An 18,078-nucleotide genomic window follows, 5' to 3' on the forward strand; every position below is an offset into this window, starting at 1 on the left:
GGAAAAAGTGTGGGTTTTTGTATGGAATAAGGTGAAAAGAGTAAGGAGCACTAAATAAAAGCAGGGCAGAGGAAAGCAAGGGGAAACCCCAAAATTTGCTGTTGATGGAAGCAAATGAAGTCTGTAGTTTGCCATTAGGAATCAGATTGAAGGGATGAAAAACCATTAAACAAACAAACAAAAAAGTAACACTTAGGGCAGGCAGATTAATAATCAGCTATAGATAAGAGCTGAAGGATGGAACTGAGTATGTTATCAAGAGAGGGTCTCTGGCCTAGGTAAACAACTTGGAATCAGACATATGGAGGTCCCTAGAACAAGTAAAAACCTAGTTACTAGAATTAGGACCCAAGGACAGTGTGATATGGCAAAATGAGTGACTTGCTGCTAATCTATTTAATTTTTTAAATTTCCAAATTCTATTTTAAGTACAGGGGTACATGTGCAGGATGTGCAGGTTATATAAGTAAACATGTGCCATGGTGGTTTGCTGCACAGATCATCCCACCACCCAGGTATTAAGCCCAGGATCCATTAGCTATTCTCCCTGCTGCTCTCTCTCCTCCCACCCCCACCCTCCGACAGGCGGCAGTGTGTGTTGTTCCACTCTGTGTTCATGTGTTCTCATCAGCTCGTAATCTATTTTAAATGTTTCTAAACTTTACATATCTTCTACAACTTTTCAAATCTTCTATAACAAAAATGTATGTTTCTAAAAAATATGTATTTTAAGATTATAATAAAGTGTATGCTCATTGTAAAAATAATTTATAAAACAGAAAGGCACTAATATAAATAATAAAAATATTCAATTTAGCCTTTTAAAGTTAGGCATTATTTGATACATATCCTTCCCGTATCCTTTTTTATGTACAGACAGGATGTTATACTCTTGCAATTAGAAAAAAAAAACATTATTTTCACATTGCTTAAGTGATTCCAACAAAGAAGGTAATTTTTTTATGCTGTGTATAGACATCTTGTTAACCTGTAGAAATGAGTGAGAAATGTTTTCACATTCTGATAAGCCTTTGTGGCAAATACAACATATAGACTACACCCTAGACAAATATTTTGTTAGAACTTTCTTCTCCAACAAATAAATTTAAAGTAAGGAGCACTAATATATCACTTTTGGAACAATTAGGACACTGGAAGGAAATGAATTGCCTTTTCTATTCATCACTACCTGAGGAAACTAAAATGAGCCTGAGATATAAAGGAATCAGGCTTCCTGCCAAGAGCAGTGACTGGTGTTTTCAGACCATCAATATTCTAATCTACCAACTGTTAATAATTATAACAGGAACAAAGCTTGTCTGCCTCAATTTGCCACACTATTTCTCTCCTTTTTCCTTTCTGTGTTAACCAGTGACTAACCTATGGATTTCTATTTTCCTCCTCATCCTGTGGAGGAAATAATCCTCCTCATGAATTTATGTAAGCCACACCTTTCCTATACCCCCCAAATGTCCCATTTTGATACTTTCAAGACAAAATGTGCTTCTTGTTTTGAGGCATTTTTCATGTAGTTGATGTATACTTTTTAGAAAAAATATGTTTGCTCTTCTGTAAAGTACAAACGTTATTGTTTCTGGACAAAAGCATCAGAGTTTTTTGCAGAGCAAACATTAGGTACAATACGATCTTTTTGAAATTTGTTATAAACATGAAGACGGAGCAATGCTAGGATAAAATCCTGGGTATAAAAACAGACATAATTTCAGTGCTGATTTGCTCATCTAAGTAATCATCCTATAAGATTGATTGACTGTAGAAGCTAAAATTATTCAGATAATTTTTTGTAGCAGAAAGTACAAACAAAGACTAAAGGTTATATTCTTTTTTTTTTTTTTTTTTTTTTTTTTTGAGACGGAGTCTCGCGCTGTCACCCAGGCTGGAGTGCTGTGGCCGGATCTCAGCTCACTGCAAGCTCCGCCTCCGGGTTCACGCCATTCTCCTGCCTCAGCCTCCCGAGTAGCTGGGACTACAGGCGCCGCCACCTCGCCCGGCTCGTTTTTTGTAGTTTTTAGTAGAGACGGGGTTTCACCGTGTTAGTCAGGATGGTCTCGATCTCCTGACCTCGTGATCCGCCCGTCTCGGCCTCCCAAAGTGCTAGGATTACAGGCTTGAGCCACCGCGCCCGGCCGGTTATATTCTTATATATGTGAGTATGCAAGTAGTTTTCTTTCACATCTATTGCTTTATAACAGACATAAATTAACATCGTCCTAAGAAACTTATGGGGTGAGTCCAAATAAAAAGGGCAGAACAAGGCTAACATAGATGATTCCTTAATTCAAGGAGACCACAATATAGCATAAGCGCTTTGTGATGACACAGAACATAATCTGAAAACAAAACATGATAGATTTTTATGTACTATAAATGTTCTTTTTTCCCAATTCAAACTTTCAATAAAAATGTATACAAGGGATGTGGGTGGTATGAGATAATTAATTTGATAAATACATGAAGCTAAAAATAATATGGATTTCTCCACTGGGGGAAACTTTAGCCATTTTAATGTGGGAAGTCTAATATTTACTACTTGGGGTGGAGACTGCATTCTTATGAGTCTAAAACTGGCATAAGACAAGGATGCCCTTTCTTACCACTCCGATTCAACATAGTATTGGAAGTTCTGGCCAGGGCAATTGGGCAAGAGAAATAAAGAAAGTATATTCAAATAGGAAGAGAGGAAGTCAAAGTATTTTTGCAGAGGACATCATCCTATATCTAGAAAATTCCATTGTCTCAATCCAAAAGCTTAAGCTTATCAGCAACTTCAGCAAAGTCTGAGGATACAAAATCAGCGTGCAAAAATGACTAGCATCTCTATATACCAACAACAGGCAGGCAGAGAGTCAAGTTATGAACAAATTCCCATTCACAATTGCTACAAAAAGAATAAAATACCCAGTGATACACTAATAAAAGAAGTAAAAGACCTCTTCAAGGAGAACTACAAACTACTGCTCAAGGAAATTAGAAGGAAACAAACAAATCGAAAAATATTACACACTCATGGATAGGAAGAATCAATATTGTGAAAATGGCCATACTGCCCAAAGTAATTTATAGATTCAATGCTACTCCGATTAAACTACCATGAACGTTTTCCACAGAATTAGAAGAAACTATTATAAAATTGGTACAGGACCAAAAAGAGCCTGAATAGTCAAGACAATCCTAAGTAAAAATAACAAAGTTATAGGCATCACCCTACCCACCTTCGAACTATACTACAAGGATACAGTAGTCAAAACAGCATGGTACTGGTATAAGAACAGACACATAGACCAATAAAATGGAATAGAGAAATAAGAAACAAGGCCATGCACCTTCAACCATCTGACAAAACCTGACAAAACAGGCAATGAGGAAAGGATTCCCTATTTAATAAGTGGTGCTAGAGAACTGGCTAGCCATATGCAGAAAACTGAAACTGGACCATTTGCTTATATCATATACAAAAATTAACTCAAGATGGATTAAAGACTTAAATATAAAGCCTCAAAACTATAAAAACTCTAGAAGAAAATCTAGGCAGTACCATTCAGGACATAGTGATAGGCAAAGATTTCATCACAAAAACGCCAAAAGTAATTGCAACAAAAGCGGAAATTGACAAATGGGATATAATTTAAGTAAATAGCTTCTCTGCAGCAAAAGAAACTAACATAAGAGCAAACATACAACCTATAGAATGGAGAAAATTTTTGCAATCTATCTGTCTGACAAAGGTCTAATATTCAAGATCTATAAGGAACTTAAACAAATTTACAAGAAAAAAAAAAACCTCATTAAAAAGTGGGCAAAGGAGTTGAACATAAATTTCTCAAAAGAAGACACTCATGCAGTCAGAAAAACATGAAAAGAAGCTCAGCATCACTGATCATTAGAGAAATGCAAATTAAAACCACAATTAGATGCTTTCTCATGCCAGTCAGAATGGCAATTATTAAAAAGTCAAGAAACAACAGGTGCTGGCATGGCAGAAGAGGAAAAGGAATGCTTTTACACTGTTGGTGGGAATTAAATTAGTTCAATCATTGTAGAAGACAGATTCCTCAAAGATCTAGAGGCAGAAATACCACTTGATGCAGCAATCCCATTACTGGGTATATACCCAAAGGAATGTAAACCATTCCGTTGTAAAGATACATGCATGCGTATGTTCATTGCAGCACTATTCACAATAGCAAAGACATGGAATCAACCCAAATGTCCATCAGTGATAGACTGGATAAAGAAAATGTGCTACATATACACCATGAAATACATACAGCCATAAAAAGGAATGAGATCATGCCCTTTGTAGGGACATGGATGGAGCTGGAAACCATCATCCTCCACAAACTAATGCAGGAACAGAAAACCAGGCCCCACATGTTCTCACTTACTAGTGGGAGCTGAAGGATGAGAACACATGGACATGTGGCGGGGAATGATACACAATGGGGTCTGTCAGGAGTGGGAGTGGGAGGAGGGAGAGTATCAAGAACAATAGCTAATAGATGCTGGGCTTAATACCAAGGTGATGGGTTGATCTGTACAGCAAATCACATGGCACACCTGTGTAACAAGCACATCCTGCACATGTATCCCAGCACATCATGCACATGTATCCCAGAATTTAAAATAAAAGTTGAAGGAAAAAAAAGAGAAGAATGTTTAGGATTTTATAAAACAAAGGTGAGGCAGGGGCTGACCATTCCTATAAATAGATCCCATGTTACTGTCCTTTTATGTAAACAAGCAAAGTCAGTCAGGGAACCATGGGAAATTGTGTGGTGAAAAATAGTTAATAACAAAATTAACTTTTAGTATGCACTTATGCCTCAAAAATGGATACATGGTTAGATGATGATGATTATTATTATTATTCTTTATTTTCTCCACTTACGTTGTAAATATTACTTTGTGTATATGAGATAGTTAATAAGAACCATTAAAATCAATAACTTTATGTTCAACTCTATAACTTAGAAAAGTAGTTTTGGGGTGAATACAAAGAATTAAAAAAAAACTAAAAATGACAAGAGCATAAATAAATGAAATAAAAAACAAGGAGATAATATGGAGTCAACAAAGCAAAGTCAGAGAAATTTCCTGCAGTTTTGAGTTTACAAAAGAGAGAGAAAATACAAATAAATAATAATAGGATAAAATGGCACACATTCTTATATAAATTATGATATAATTATAAAAACAATTTGATGATATTAAAATCAAAAATTTAGAAAAACAAGACAACTTACTGAAAAAACTATAAATTGTCTAGCCTAACTCAAGAATGAATGCTTAAGGAACGTAATCACTATATTAAATAAGTTGCTTCGATAGTCAAAAAATTACTCTCAAAATAACTACCATATCCAGGTGGTTTTGGAGGACAAGGTTTGCCAGTCCTTCAAGATAAAGAACTTATTTTATAGAAAACATCCCAGAGAAGGAAAAAAAAGAAATCTCCCCCGCTTATCTTATTAGGCTAGTTTAATATTGATGCCAAAATTATTCAAGGACACAGAAAAACACAGCCATTTTTACCTTATGATGCAAAGTAGATGCAAAAATATGATACAGTTAGTAAATATATAAGAAAATCGAGGACATGAAAATTTCCATAACTTGCCCCAGACCCCACAGCAGGTAAATTGTGGAGCTAGACCAACATTGGATCTCAAGCCAAAGTCCACGCTTATGAAGAATAACGGAACCAATAGCAATACTTGTAGACAAGAAATAATTTTTATTTTGGTGTCATTATTGCTGGCTTCCATGTCAGTACTTCCTGGAAAGGAAATTGACCCTCAGGTGCAAAGAGGGCAGGGAGGCATTAGACTCAGCACGTATTCTGCAGACCCGACCACAAGTTCCTGCCCTACTACGCTGATGGCCACCTGCCATGCCAGCCACTATATAAAGAGAAAAGGAGGAATGGGAAGGGTTTGACTAAACAAAGGGCTTTCTACATAAGCTATTTCTTTTAATTCTCACAAACTGTGAGGTAACTTTTATTACTTTCATTTTATTGATGAAGCAAAGTCGTCTCAGGAAGGTGCAGAATATTGAGAAGAAACAAGTAGTCAAAGCTAGTGAGAGGTGGAGTCGAGATTCTAATTCAGGCCCCTTTCACTTCAGAACTTATCCAGGTGGCCTGAAAGGGTTCCTGTTCCTGTGTAGGGGTCTGAAGTACCTGGGTGTGCTGTAAACCCACAGCTCTGGTTGAAGTTGAAGTCTCAGAGAGGTGTTCTGAGCAGCTTTCTCCTTCCATTTTCTCTTTCTAGTGTCAGGCTAGAAATAGGGCTCAGGTTTGATCTCCTGATTACCTCTCATCTAGTTCTTGCCAGTCCCTTTCACGAAGTCTGAATCCTAGACAAATTTTCCCTTACTGAGAACGGACACTTCCTAGAAGCCTGCCAGCCTCAACACGCCCTTCAACCCAGAGAGAACCAACAGGGCTCTAGGATCCCTCCTATGCTTGGTGATTTTCATTCCTCCCTCTACCTGGTTTCCCATAAACCTCATCTGAGACTATCTTGGTTTAAACGCTCTTGCCTACTAGAAGCTTCCATGTGACTTATAGCAACAGAGGATACAAAATTAAGTATCTCAGTCCTCCTCCCACTGTATAGTAAGCCTCATGAAAGTAGAGATTTTTGGCTGAGTTGTTGCCTACTTTATTTCCAGTCTGAAACAACCCGTGACACATAGCAGATAGTCGATAAGCATGTATTGAATTACCGAATGAATCTTTGATTGCCCCACTGTCAGGTTCACACCTAAGAAATTATCAGTCTGTGAAACTAGCACAGAGATGGATAGTGGAGTGCCAGGAAGACTACTGCTATGGTATTTAGATACGAGATTCATTGGTCCTTCCTATGTTACTAAGCTAGATGGAAATTTTCAGAAATCATAATCCTTAACAGCTTATTGAGCTGAGATTCTTGATCAGTCCTAAGAGCGCCTTGTGGGGAAGGTGGAGTTGGTGATGGATGGAGGCACTGGCAATGCTTCACCCATGGCCAGCAGAGCGTTAGTGGGTGGTGAAAACACCAACACAGAGTTTTTTACTGAGGTCTTCTGAAACTAAAGGAGTAATGGTGATATTATTAAGTTGTTGAAAAGCAGATCAATAGCTGATTTAACCTTAAATTGAGGATATGTTCCCTGTTCAGGACTCAGAAAATACAGTAGCATTCCACATTCCGCTAATTTCTATGCTTTCCTGTTAACTTGTGAAGGGAATTAGTTCAAATACTAATGTCAAAAGAAATAGTACAAATCAAATACCATGTTTTAAAACATAGGAAAGGAACACTGTAGGAGTTTATCAATAAAATTCTTCAGCGTGTATTATTTACTCAAAAAAAAGACTAGATGTTTTGAGATTCAGCAAGCAATATGCAGCTTTCTCCACACCAGAGGATGTCTGCTTTGTCTTATGCCTAAACTATACTCAAAATATTACATGGCAACATAAACCTAATGGATAAGAATAAGGAAGTGGGGCCCATGGTGGCTCACGTCTGTAATCCCAGCACTTTGGGAGGTGGAAGAATTGCTTGAGCCCAGGAGTTTGAGACCAGCCTGGGCAACATAGCAAGACCTTGTCTCTAAAAACTAAAATGAAAAATATTAGCTGAGTGTGGTGGCACCTGCCTGTAGCCTCAACTACCCAGAAGGCAGAGGCCAGAGGATCATGTGAGCTCTGGAGGTTGAGACTGCAGTGAGCTATGACCATACCACTGCACTCCAGCTGGGATGACAGAGCCAGACTCTGTCTGCAAAAAATAAACAAACAAAAAGAGTGAGGAGAAAGAAAGAATAATAATCTGAGAATGCAGTTACATTTTTTCTCCTGTGGCACAATAGAAAATGCATCAACTTGTAGCCTCCAGATAGTCAAATGAATACGCTTTGTTTTACTGATACATACTGGGTAGGGGAACTTGCTAATGGAAAAACCCAGGAAAGACTGACATTTGGATGAAAGATGACAATGAGAGAAAGAAGAAGGAAGGGAATGAGAAATATAGACATAAAAATGGTGTTTAACTGTTAAGTTATAAAAAGTCAAAATGAGTAATATAATATTTTTGGCAGAATTTTTATTCTATAAGAATGACAAAGTTGCTAAAATTGGGGAGGTAGGATATGTCAGTTTCCAAGTGTAGGGAGGGACACAGATAAATCGTCTCAAGTAAACCCCCAGCAGAGTGTGCAAGACACATTTACCAGAACAGAACATGCCAGGCACAAAACACAAGGATTTTTTTTTTTTTAAATCCTTTGGCCCAAACTACACCTGAAGCCAATTAAATCAGAGTAGCTGAGAATGAGACCCCAGCACTGTATGTTTTAAAGCTCCCTCAAGTGTTTTAGTGAGCCAGATTTAAGAATCCCTGACTTAAATAATTACAGCCTATTTGTATCTTCTAGTCAGCATGGTTCTTTCATTCAATCAGAATTTACAAACATCTACCTCATGTCAGACAGTGTGCTAAGCCATAGTGGTAGAAACATTTAACAAGAACAACAAACAAGTTATAGTGCTACCCTCAAGGATATCAGAGTCTAAAAGGAAAGGTGTATGCAAAATAATTGTAATAAAAGTAATAAAACAGAAGCTCATATGTATTGTTTACTATGTTTACTAATTGTTAAGCTATGCTGAATGTTAAGCATATATCTACTTCTTTAATCCTCTCAGTTTCCTTGTCACCTCACTTTGTAGATGAGAGAACTTAGGCTTGAAGAAGTAACATAACTTGTGGGAGATAATAATTCTCATTAAGTGGCACAGATGGAACTCATACCAAGCTGACTTCACTTGTAATCATATGACAATATGGAGGTCATGATTAAATGCTATTAAAGGGCCGGGTGCGGTGGCTCACGACTGTAATCCCAGCACTTTGGGAGGCCAAGGCAGGCAGATCACAAGGTCAAGAGATGGAGATCATCCTGGCCAACATGGTGAAATCCCATCTCTACTAAAAATACAAAAATTAGCTGGTGGCATGTACCTGTAGTCCCAGCTACTAGGGAGGCTGAAGCAGGAGAATCATTTTAACCCAGCAGGCAGAGGTAGCGGTGAGCCAAGATGGGTCACTGCACTCCAGCCTGGCAACAGAGCGAGACTCCGTCTCAAAAAAAAAAAAAAAAAAAAAAACTATAAAAGCCCCGAGGAGGAAACTAATCATTCAGCTGGAAGGGAGGAAGATATTTGGGGAAAACCTCATAAAAGAGGCAAAACTTAAACTATGTAAAAAATCAGTAGGACTTTTCCACGGGGAGAATGACAGGGAAGCTATGTTAGAATTGAACAGCATTTGTCAAGATAGGAAGGTTCATGCGTATTTGAGGAGAAGAAAATGATTGGCTGATGCCCTGAGGAAGTTTGTTTGGAGTCAGGCTTTCCTCATGCTCCAGTTATTTCTGCAACATTGGACTAAACATCACAGATGAGTAGCTCAAGCAGAACAGTTTCTCCCTTGTGGTTATGAGGAATATCTAGTTAGTAATGGACACTGTACTTACCAGTTCCTCATTATTTAGGGATGTCCTAATCACCATAGCCAGGGAAAGTCCAGATTTCCTGGCGGCCAGGGTCTAAAACAAACAGAATGATGACTTATTAATACATAGTGGGGTTGACATGCATATACTGCTCAGCAGAAGGTGAAAACGCAAGAATATCGGCTATCACTGTTCATATTTTAGTTAGTAAGGACCTGCCATTTTGATAATCAGTCGATTCACCCAGAATATGGACTCATACAATATTAAAACTGGAAAGGTCCCACAGCTCATCAACCCTGCCCCTACATTTTATAGATGATGAAACTGAGGCCCAGAAAGGCAAGACGACCAGCCTCAAGATGACCAGCCCCCTCAAGCACCTCAGACTAGCAAGAGGCTTCTCAAACTTTCTTATTCCCCAAGGTGGTTGTGATATATTCATTCAGAATACATAACCGTTGGTAGAGAGCCAGCCTGACTTTGGTGATGGCCCTTAATCATAATTAGTATTAGATGGTTCTTGAGCTGTTCACAGTTCCCTAGAATATTCTTCCATATCTTTTCAAGATATTTTTTCTAAGTGCCCATTTAATTTGCTGAGAATTGTTATATCCAGATTCTTTTTCTTTTTTTCACTTGATGCTGGTAACTTGGGTGATCTTAAATAAAAGTCAAGTCCCTTTAGTTTCCTCACCACATAAAATAGAACCATAACCACCACTACCTACTCCTGCCCAAAATATAGGAATTACAAGAAACTCAGCAGTGCTATAGTGAACGTTGGAAATCAGAAGTTCCATATGGGAATATTAAAACTGCTATCCCATTAGGAGCAAAGGGACATCATTGTGGAATAGTGCATTCTTGATCACCCAAGACTCAACTGGTTATATACGTATCTCCTCAGGGTTGCAAAGTCATTAACTCAAATAAAATTCAGCCTACACCCGAGTAAGAATGTCACTCTCCACTCATCTCCACATTTACCTTGAAGAATTACCTCCAAGCGTTTACCCAAGAAAATCTTTCATCTCTGAAAAACATATTCCCTTAAACTACATTTGTATCCTATTTTGGTCTATGTTTGCACCTGTTGTATACATAATTTTCTCTTTCAGAAATGAACCGGCTGTTAAATTCTTGTAGAACAAACTTCTTATTCTTGTATGTCTGTCTTTTCATTTCTCCATCTTGCCCTCTTTTACCCCATGAGTAAGTGCAATGTATGTTTGAGAAGACTGCAAAATATTAATTAAATAAATAGAAAAGCACTTACCATGGCCTGAAGATTCCAGAAGTGAGAGGAAACAAAGTGTAAATAGTTAGACACATGAAAGGTAGGAAAAGAGTATAACAATGTTAAATTAGCCTAACACTTTGCAATTATTTCCACACAGTAAGGACAGAAATCTGAGTTAAATGTACTGACATGTTATACTTTCCAGTATAAGACCTTTTCAGTCAGGATCATATTTTAGAACTAAAGTGGTGGCCTTCAGATGTAGGCTTTCTTAGCAAAATTAAAAATTACTGATATAAAAAATACATAATTGTTGCTGAAAAAAATTTACTTTTTTATGGGGGAAATACGTCTTTCATATCACATATAATATTAAAAATAGGCATAGGCATATAAAATGTGAAAACATTTTGGATGACAGAAGAGACACTTTTTCATGATTTTTTTTTTTTTTTACAATCTAATACAGGCCATGGTCAATTCTTTGCATTTATCAAGGTGGCGGCAGCATATTTCAATATAGGAAACAGATTTATTCAGAGTCATGATCAGAAGTAATAATGATGTTAATGACTTGCAAACCATGGTTTTCTTTTCTTTTTTATTTTTATTTTTGAGATGGAGTCTCGCTCTGTCACCCAGGCTGGAGTGCACTGGCGCGATCTCGGCTCACTGCAAGCTCCACCTCCTGGGTTCATGCCATTCTCCTGCCTCAGCCTCCCGAGTAGCTGAGACTACAGGTGCCCGCCACCATGCCCAGCTAATTTTTTGTATTTTTAGTGGAGACGGGGTTTCACCGTGTTAGCCAGGATGGTTTTGATCTCCTGACCTCGTGATCCACCCACCTTGGCCTCCCAAAGTGAACCATGATTTTCTTTAAATAAAAGAGCTTATTAATTTAGCTAGAATTGACTTTAATATAATAAAATAAAGAATTGATTAATGTTATCTGCTTGCTTTATAAAGTATTCAGGTTCACTGTGTTAAGGTGAAGAAGTTTAAATAAAGCCTCAAGCGTTGTAAATTAAACTTCTGGTCATTCATAACACTAAACACATCAAAGCCTATTCGCTTGCTTGGCATGCTGTGTGATTTCTTTTTGCTCCAATTATAGGGTCATATTAACTTAATTGTAATTTCCACTTATATCAAAAGCTATCAAAAGGTTTGAGTTATTTCCTGCAAGTAATAGATTTTAAAGAAATAATAATAAATATAACAGCAGGTAGCATCTGGCGTCATATACTTTTATTCCATGAAATATTTACAGACTAGACAGTGAATGAGAAGGATATTACATTTTAGCCAAGAAAAAAAAATCACACATGCAATCAAAGGGAAGTAAACAGTTGTAACTTACCACATCTCGGACAATAGGCAAAGTCTTTTTTCTTCGGAGATCTGGCATGCTGTCAATACCGTAAAGTCCACCTCCTGCCCTGAAAGAGAAAATGAAACCAATAATTTCAATGGATAAAATGATGTATTGTAAGAAAAACATCCACTGTTCATGGTATAAAGTCTGTGAAAAGATGACAGGGATACCATAGTTTTCAAATAATTCACAAAGCTGCAAAGATACAAGCCTCTAGGACTTTGTTGAGTGAGGAAAAAAGACTGTAGCTACCACAATTGCTGACCACTCATCTTCTTGGATAGTTGAAATTTTAAGATACACATGACCTGGATGGACACACTATTTTCTGTTAGTATCACAGTGACAAGAATCCAAATGTAAGATGTGTGGAACTTCTTACCTCCAGGAGAAAACAGAACCATACCATTTTTGGTGCAAGTTTGGTCTGGTTGTGGTGCTAAATAAATTACCTTCATTATAAAAATACCAGTTATTGTGTGCTTCTGCTTCACAAATTAAACTCCAGAAAAATGTCTCAAAGAGTCACGGACATATTTAAGATATTAGTAATTACCCTTATACCACAAGTTCTGCTGATCTGAATTCATCCTACAGGTAAATGCACAGAATTAAAATAAGTAGTTGTAGAGGGATGTTTATTGCATCTTTTAAATAATAGCAATAAAAGTTAGGTTATTTACATGTTCATCAATAGTATATTGATTAAATGAATCAATGGGAAGAATAATTAAAGTGAAATAGGTAAACATATGTGTGTATACATAAAAATACTTATAAGATGTTAAGTGAAAAAGCAAGTTTGCATATTAGTAAGTTTAGTATACTCACACACACACACATATATATACTTACTAATATATATATACTTACTAATATATATATGTGTGTGTGTGTTTGTGTGTTTATGAATGAACAGAAAATATCTAGAATAATAATCACAAAATCCATAACTGTAGTTACCTCTGTGGAGTGAGATTTGGTGAGAGAAAGAGAAAACTCACTGTTACAAACTCGGTAATGTTCAGTTTTTAATAAGCACGTATTATTTTGCAATTAAAATTATTTTCTAAGAGGCATGAATCTGTGTTTCTCTAGAATGAGTTTGATACAATGAATTTGACTTTTTATTGTGTTAAATCCAGTCATTTAATATAACCAACAAGATGCTAATATTACTGATGATAGCTTCTCCTTTGCTTACTTGAACTACAAAGCCCCTTGCTGACCTCTTGCCCATGCTCAGCTTATTCACCATGAGCAACATAGTTCATGCCCTTGGGCTATAGGTAGGCGTCTCTGTCATTGCAACAGGCTACAAAGGCTAATGATAGATTAATAGCATTTTATAGTCCAGTCTTCCACCAGCAGAGACATGGCCTCTCTGTTCTTGCTGCTTAGCTTAATATAAGGAAACTTAGTCTTATTGGATTTTTCTTAGTAGTCATGATCCTAACTCCAGCACTCTTCAGGTATCTGCTACTACTAACATGGTCGTCTTGAACAAGTCACTAAATGTGTCATCAAATTCATGTCAATAGAAAAAAAAACTAAGTAGTAATAAAGATAAAATGAATTAATAAATGCACAGTAATAATGCCACAACATATGCTTGGAAGTGAGGATCAAATGCAGTAAGTGTGAAATATTAAAACCTTTGCAAATGTGTAAGAAAGATGTCAAGGATGAACAAATTATTTTCAGAGTTGTGCACTTCAACTAAATGTCCCCCTTCATTTTGATCATAAAGAAATAGAATACATGTGGAGCAGAGGTCAAGGAAGATGAAAGAAAAGAGAGAAGAAAAGAACAGAAGAGAATGTGTTCAGGGAGAAAGGTGACATTTAAAAGACTCTTTTCTCCACTAATTCTATGATAAAGTAGCCAATATGATTTCCCCCATTGCCCAGAATAATGACAATTGGCACTCTCTAGGTGAAGGGCTGTGATAGTCACAGAGTCAAAGTTTGAGAATGTACATCAAAAGAAAGAATCATTGGTGACATACTCTTTTGAATGTCAAGAAACTGCAGAGTAGAAAAGGGAAAAGAATGATAAACTTTTTTTTTCTTTTTTTTTTTTATCATTTTTTTTTTTTTTTATTTTTTATTATACTTTAAGTTCTAGGGTACATGTGCATAACGTTTATATCATGTATAATTCCCCAATGCAATCCCTCCCTCCTCCCCCCTCCCCATGATAGGCCCCAGTGTGTGATGTTCCCCTTCCCGAGTCCAAGTGATCTCATTGTTCAGTTCCCACCTATGAGTGAGAAAATGCGGTGTTTGGTTTTCTCTTCTTGTGATAGTTTGCTAAGAATGATGGTTTCCAGCTGCATCCATGTCCCTACAAAGGACGCAAACTCATCCTTTTTGATGGCTGCATAGTATTCCATGGTGTATATGTGCCACATTTTCTTAATCCAGTCTGTCACAGATGGACATTTGGGTTGATTCCAAGTCTTTGCTATTGTGAATAGTGCCGCAATAAACATACGTGTGCATCTGTCTTTGTAGTAGAGTAATTTATAATCCTTTGGGTATATACCCAGTAGTGGGATGGCCGGGTCATATGGTACATCTAGTTCTAGATCCTTGAGGAATCGCCATACTGTTTTCCATAATGGTTGAACTAGTTTACAATCCCACCAACAGTGTAAAAGTGTTCCTATTTCTCCACATCCTCTCCAACATCTATTGTTTCCTGACTTCTTAATGATTGCCATTCTAACTGGTGTGAGATGGTATCTCATTGTGGTTTTGATTTGCATTTCTCTGATGGCGAGTGATGACGAGCATTTTTTCATGTGTCTGTTGGCTGTATGGATGTCTTCTTTTGAGAAATGTCTGTTCATATCCTTTCCCCACTTTTTGATGGGGTTGTTTGTTTTTTTCTTGTATATTTGTTTGAGTTCTTTGTAGATTCTGGATATTAGCCCTTTGTCAGATGAGTAGGTTGCAAAAATTTTCTCCCATTCTGTAGGTTGCCTGTTCACTCTGATGGTAGTTTCTTTTGCTGTGCAAAAGCTCTTTAGTTTAATGAGATCCCATTTGTCAATTTTGGCTTTTGCTGCCGTTGCTTTTGGTGTTTTAGACATGAAGTCCTTGCCCATGCCTATGTCCTGAATGGTACTACCTAGATTTTCTTCTAGGGTTTTTATGGTATTAGGTCTAACATTTAAGTCTCTAATCCATCTTGAATTAATTTTCGTATAAGGGGTAAGGAAAGGATCCAGTTTCAGCTTTCTACTTGTGGCTAGCCAATTTTCCCAGCACCATTTATTAAATAGGGAATCCTTTCCCCATTTCTTGTTTTGTCAGGTTTGTCAAGATCAGATGGCTGTAGATGTGTGGTATTATTTCTGAGGACTCTGTTCTGTTCCACTGGTCTATTTCTCTGTTGTGGTACCAGTACCATGCTGTTTTGGTTACTGTAGCCTTGTAGTATAGTTTGAAGTCAGGTAGCGTGACGCCTCCAGCTTTGTCCTTTGACCTAGGATTGTCTTGGCAATGCGGGCTCTTTTTTGGTTCCATATGAACTTTAAAGCAGTTTTTTCCAATTCTGTGAAGAAACTCATTGGTAGCTTGATGGGGATGGCATTGAATCTATAAATAACCTTGGGCAGTATGGCCATTTTCACGATATTGATTCTTCCTATCCATGAGCATGGTATGTTCTTCCATTTGTTTGTGTCCTCTTTGATTTCACTGAGCAGTGGTTTGTAGTTCTCCTTGAAGAGGTCCTTTACATCCCTTGTAAGCTGGATTCCTAGGTATTTTATTCTCTTGAAGCAATTGTGAATGGAAGTTCATTCCTGACTTGGCTCTCTGCTTGTCTGTTACTGGTGTATAAGAATGCTTGTGATTTTTACACATTAATTTTGTATCCTGAGACTTTGCTGAAGTTGCTTATCAGCTTAAGGAGATTTGGGCTGAGACGATGGGTTTTTCTAAATATACAATCATGTCATCTGCAAACAGGGACAATTTGACTTCTTCTTTTCCTAACTGGATACCCTTGATTTCTTTCTCTTGCCTGATTGCCCTAGCCAGAACTTCCAACACTATGTTGAATAGGAGTGGTGAGAGAGGGCATCCCTGACCAGATGGATTCACAGCTGAATTCTACCAGAGGTACAAGGAGGAGCTGGTACCATTCCTTCTGAAACTATTCCAATCAATAGAAAAAGAGGGAATCCTCCCTAACTCATTTTATGAGGCCAACATCATCCTGATACCAAAGCCTGGCAGAGACACAACAAAAAAGAGAATTTTAGACCAATATCCCTGATGAACATCGATGCAAAAATTCTCAATAAAATACTGGCAAACCGAATTCAGCAGCACATCAAAAAGCTTATCCACCATGATCAAGTGGGCTTCATCCCTGGGATGCAAGGCTGGTTCAACATTCGCAAATCAATAAACGTAATCCAGCATATAAACAGAACCAAAGACAAGAACCACATGATTATCTCAATAGATGCAGAAAAGGCTTTTGACAAAATTCAACAGCCCTTTATGCTAAAAACGCTCAATAAATTCGGTATTGATGGAACGTACCTCAAAATAATAAGAGCTATTTACGACAAACCCACAGCTAATATCATACTGAATGGGCAAAAACTGGAAAAATTCCCTTTGAAAACTTTTTTTTCTTAAGCCCCACCTTGAGAATACACAGCACTACTCCATCAATAACTTCTTGCTTCTCTCCTGTCATCTTTCCATATTCCTTCCCACCCCCTGCCAATTCATACTTGAGCCTTCCACATTCAAAACATCAAATATATGGAAAAAGGCTAAGTGAATGGGTACCTAGAAGGATTCTTCCAGTTTCATGTGCTGCAATATTAGGCTGTCATTCCAAGTAGTTTCTACTTTCCCTCCTCTGTGAACAGTATCAATAATGAACTAAAACATGCATGAATAAATATTTTCCCACTACAGTACCTATTAATCATGTTAACTATAAACCTTCAAGTATTTTGAAATGTTTTGACTTCTAAATAATGCAACTTTCACAGCTATGTAAAGAAACACATTCAATTCAGATGATGGTTGAGAAAGTGATTTATAAACTGCAAAGTGTTATATAAATGAGTTGTATATTTTCTTTTATCAGTAATCATTATTTCTTTTAGGTTTCCTTTCCATGGAATGTAATTCAAATTTTCAAAGTACACCCAAAAATTTTGAACCAACCTTATTTACCCACACATTTGGGAATCAGTTATAAGCATGTGCATTATTGGGCCTGATACTTCACTCCTATGCTTGTCTCATCAGAGCAGAGATATCCAAGGACCTAGGACAAATATGAGCACTGCAGTATAACAAGCCCAAGTGAGCAGACATGTATCCAAAATTCATCTCTGCCTCTTTTGAGTTTGCCACTGAATTTCACTGAACTTACATTTTATAATTTGCAAGACAATACAAACACTTTCTTAACCTTCACAACCTAGAAACATAGCCCTCTCAGGTTATGTTTCCTTATACTTTTATATTTTCACCATTACTACAAGAAGCCTTGATAAGCCTATCCATCAAGTAATATAAGATTTTATTGTAAACCATGACTTTGAAAAAAGTCTACCTTACTGACCTCACCTCATGAATGGAGAAGCACTTGATATATATGGATAAAGTCTACATAAATGCAAACCATTTTTGTAATATTTATTGGGAGACTTCTTGCCAGGAGCGATCTTGGAGAGATTAAGTAACAAAAACTAGTAAATAGTGGAAATATTCATATATAAATAAATCATTGACTTTCTAGGTAAGATATTAAGTTCATGCGCAGTAGTTAAAATCCAGAAGAAACTGTCTAGGCTTGATGAAGAAGAAGTCAGATGAAGTTATCAGAACAGACCATAGCAGACAAGTAACTCTAAAGTTAAAGTCTGATAAGAAGAGAAGCTGTT

The 18,078-nt window shown here is 37.1% G+C and overlaps 1 protein-coding gene across 2 annotated transcripts in view; it reads right to left on the reverse strand.

The window, feature by feature from the left end:
• The window catches only part of UNC13C (unc-13 homolog C), a 670,888-nt gene that overhangs the window by 398,036 nt on the left and 254,774 nt on the right, over window positions 1-18,078 (reverse strand). For both annotated transcript variants that reach the window (XR_004431983.1, XM_033190063.1), the window contains exons 5-7: window positions 12,135-12,213; window positions 10,811-10,816; window positions 9,553-9,624 (exon numbers count right to left, since the gene is read on the reverse strand). Coding sequence is in view for 1 of the 2 variants with exons in the window: in XM_033190063.1 (XP_033045954.1) it covers window positions 9,553-9,624; window positions 10,811-10,816; window positions 12,135-12,213 (157 nt within the window). In the remaining variant the exon portion in view is untranslated. The remainder of the gene's footprint in view (window positions 1-9,552; window positions 9,625-10,810; window positions 10,817-12,134; window positions 12,214-18,078) is intronic.

The sequence above is a fragment of the Trachypithecus francoisi genome, unplaced genomic scaffold (assembly GCF_009764315.1).
Source record: "Trachypithecus francoisi isolate TF-2019V2 unplaced genomic scaffold, Tfra_2.0 Lachesis_group3, whole genome shotgun sequence".
Lineage (NCBI taxonomy): Eukaryota > Metazoa > Chordata > Mammalia > Primates > Cercopithecidae > Trachypithecus > Trachypithecus francoisi.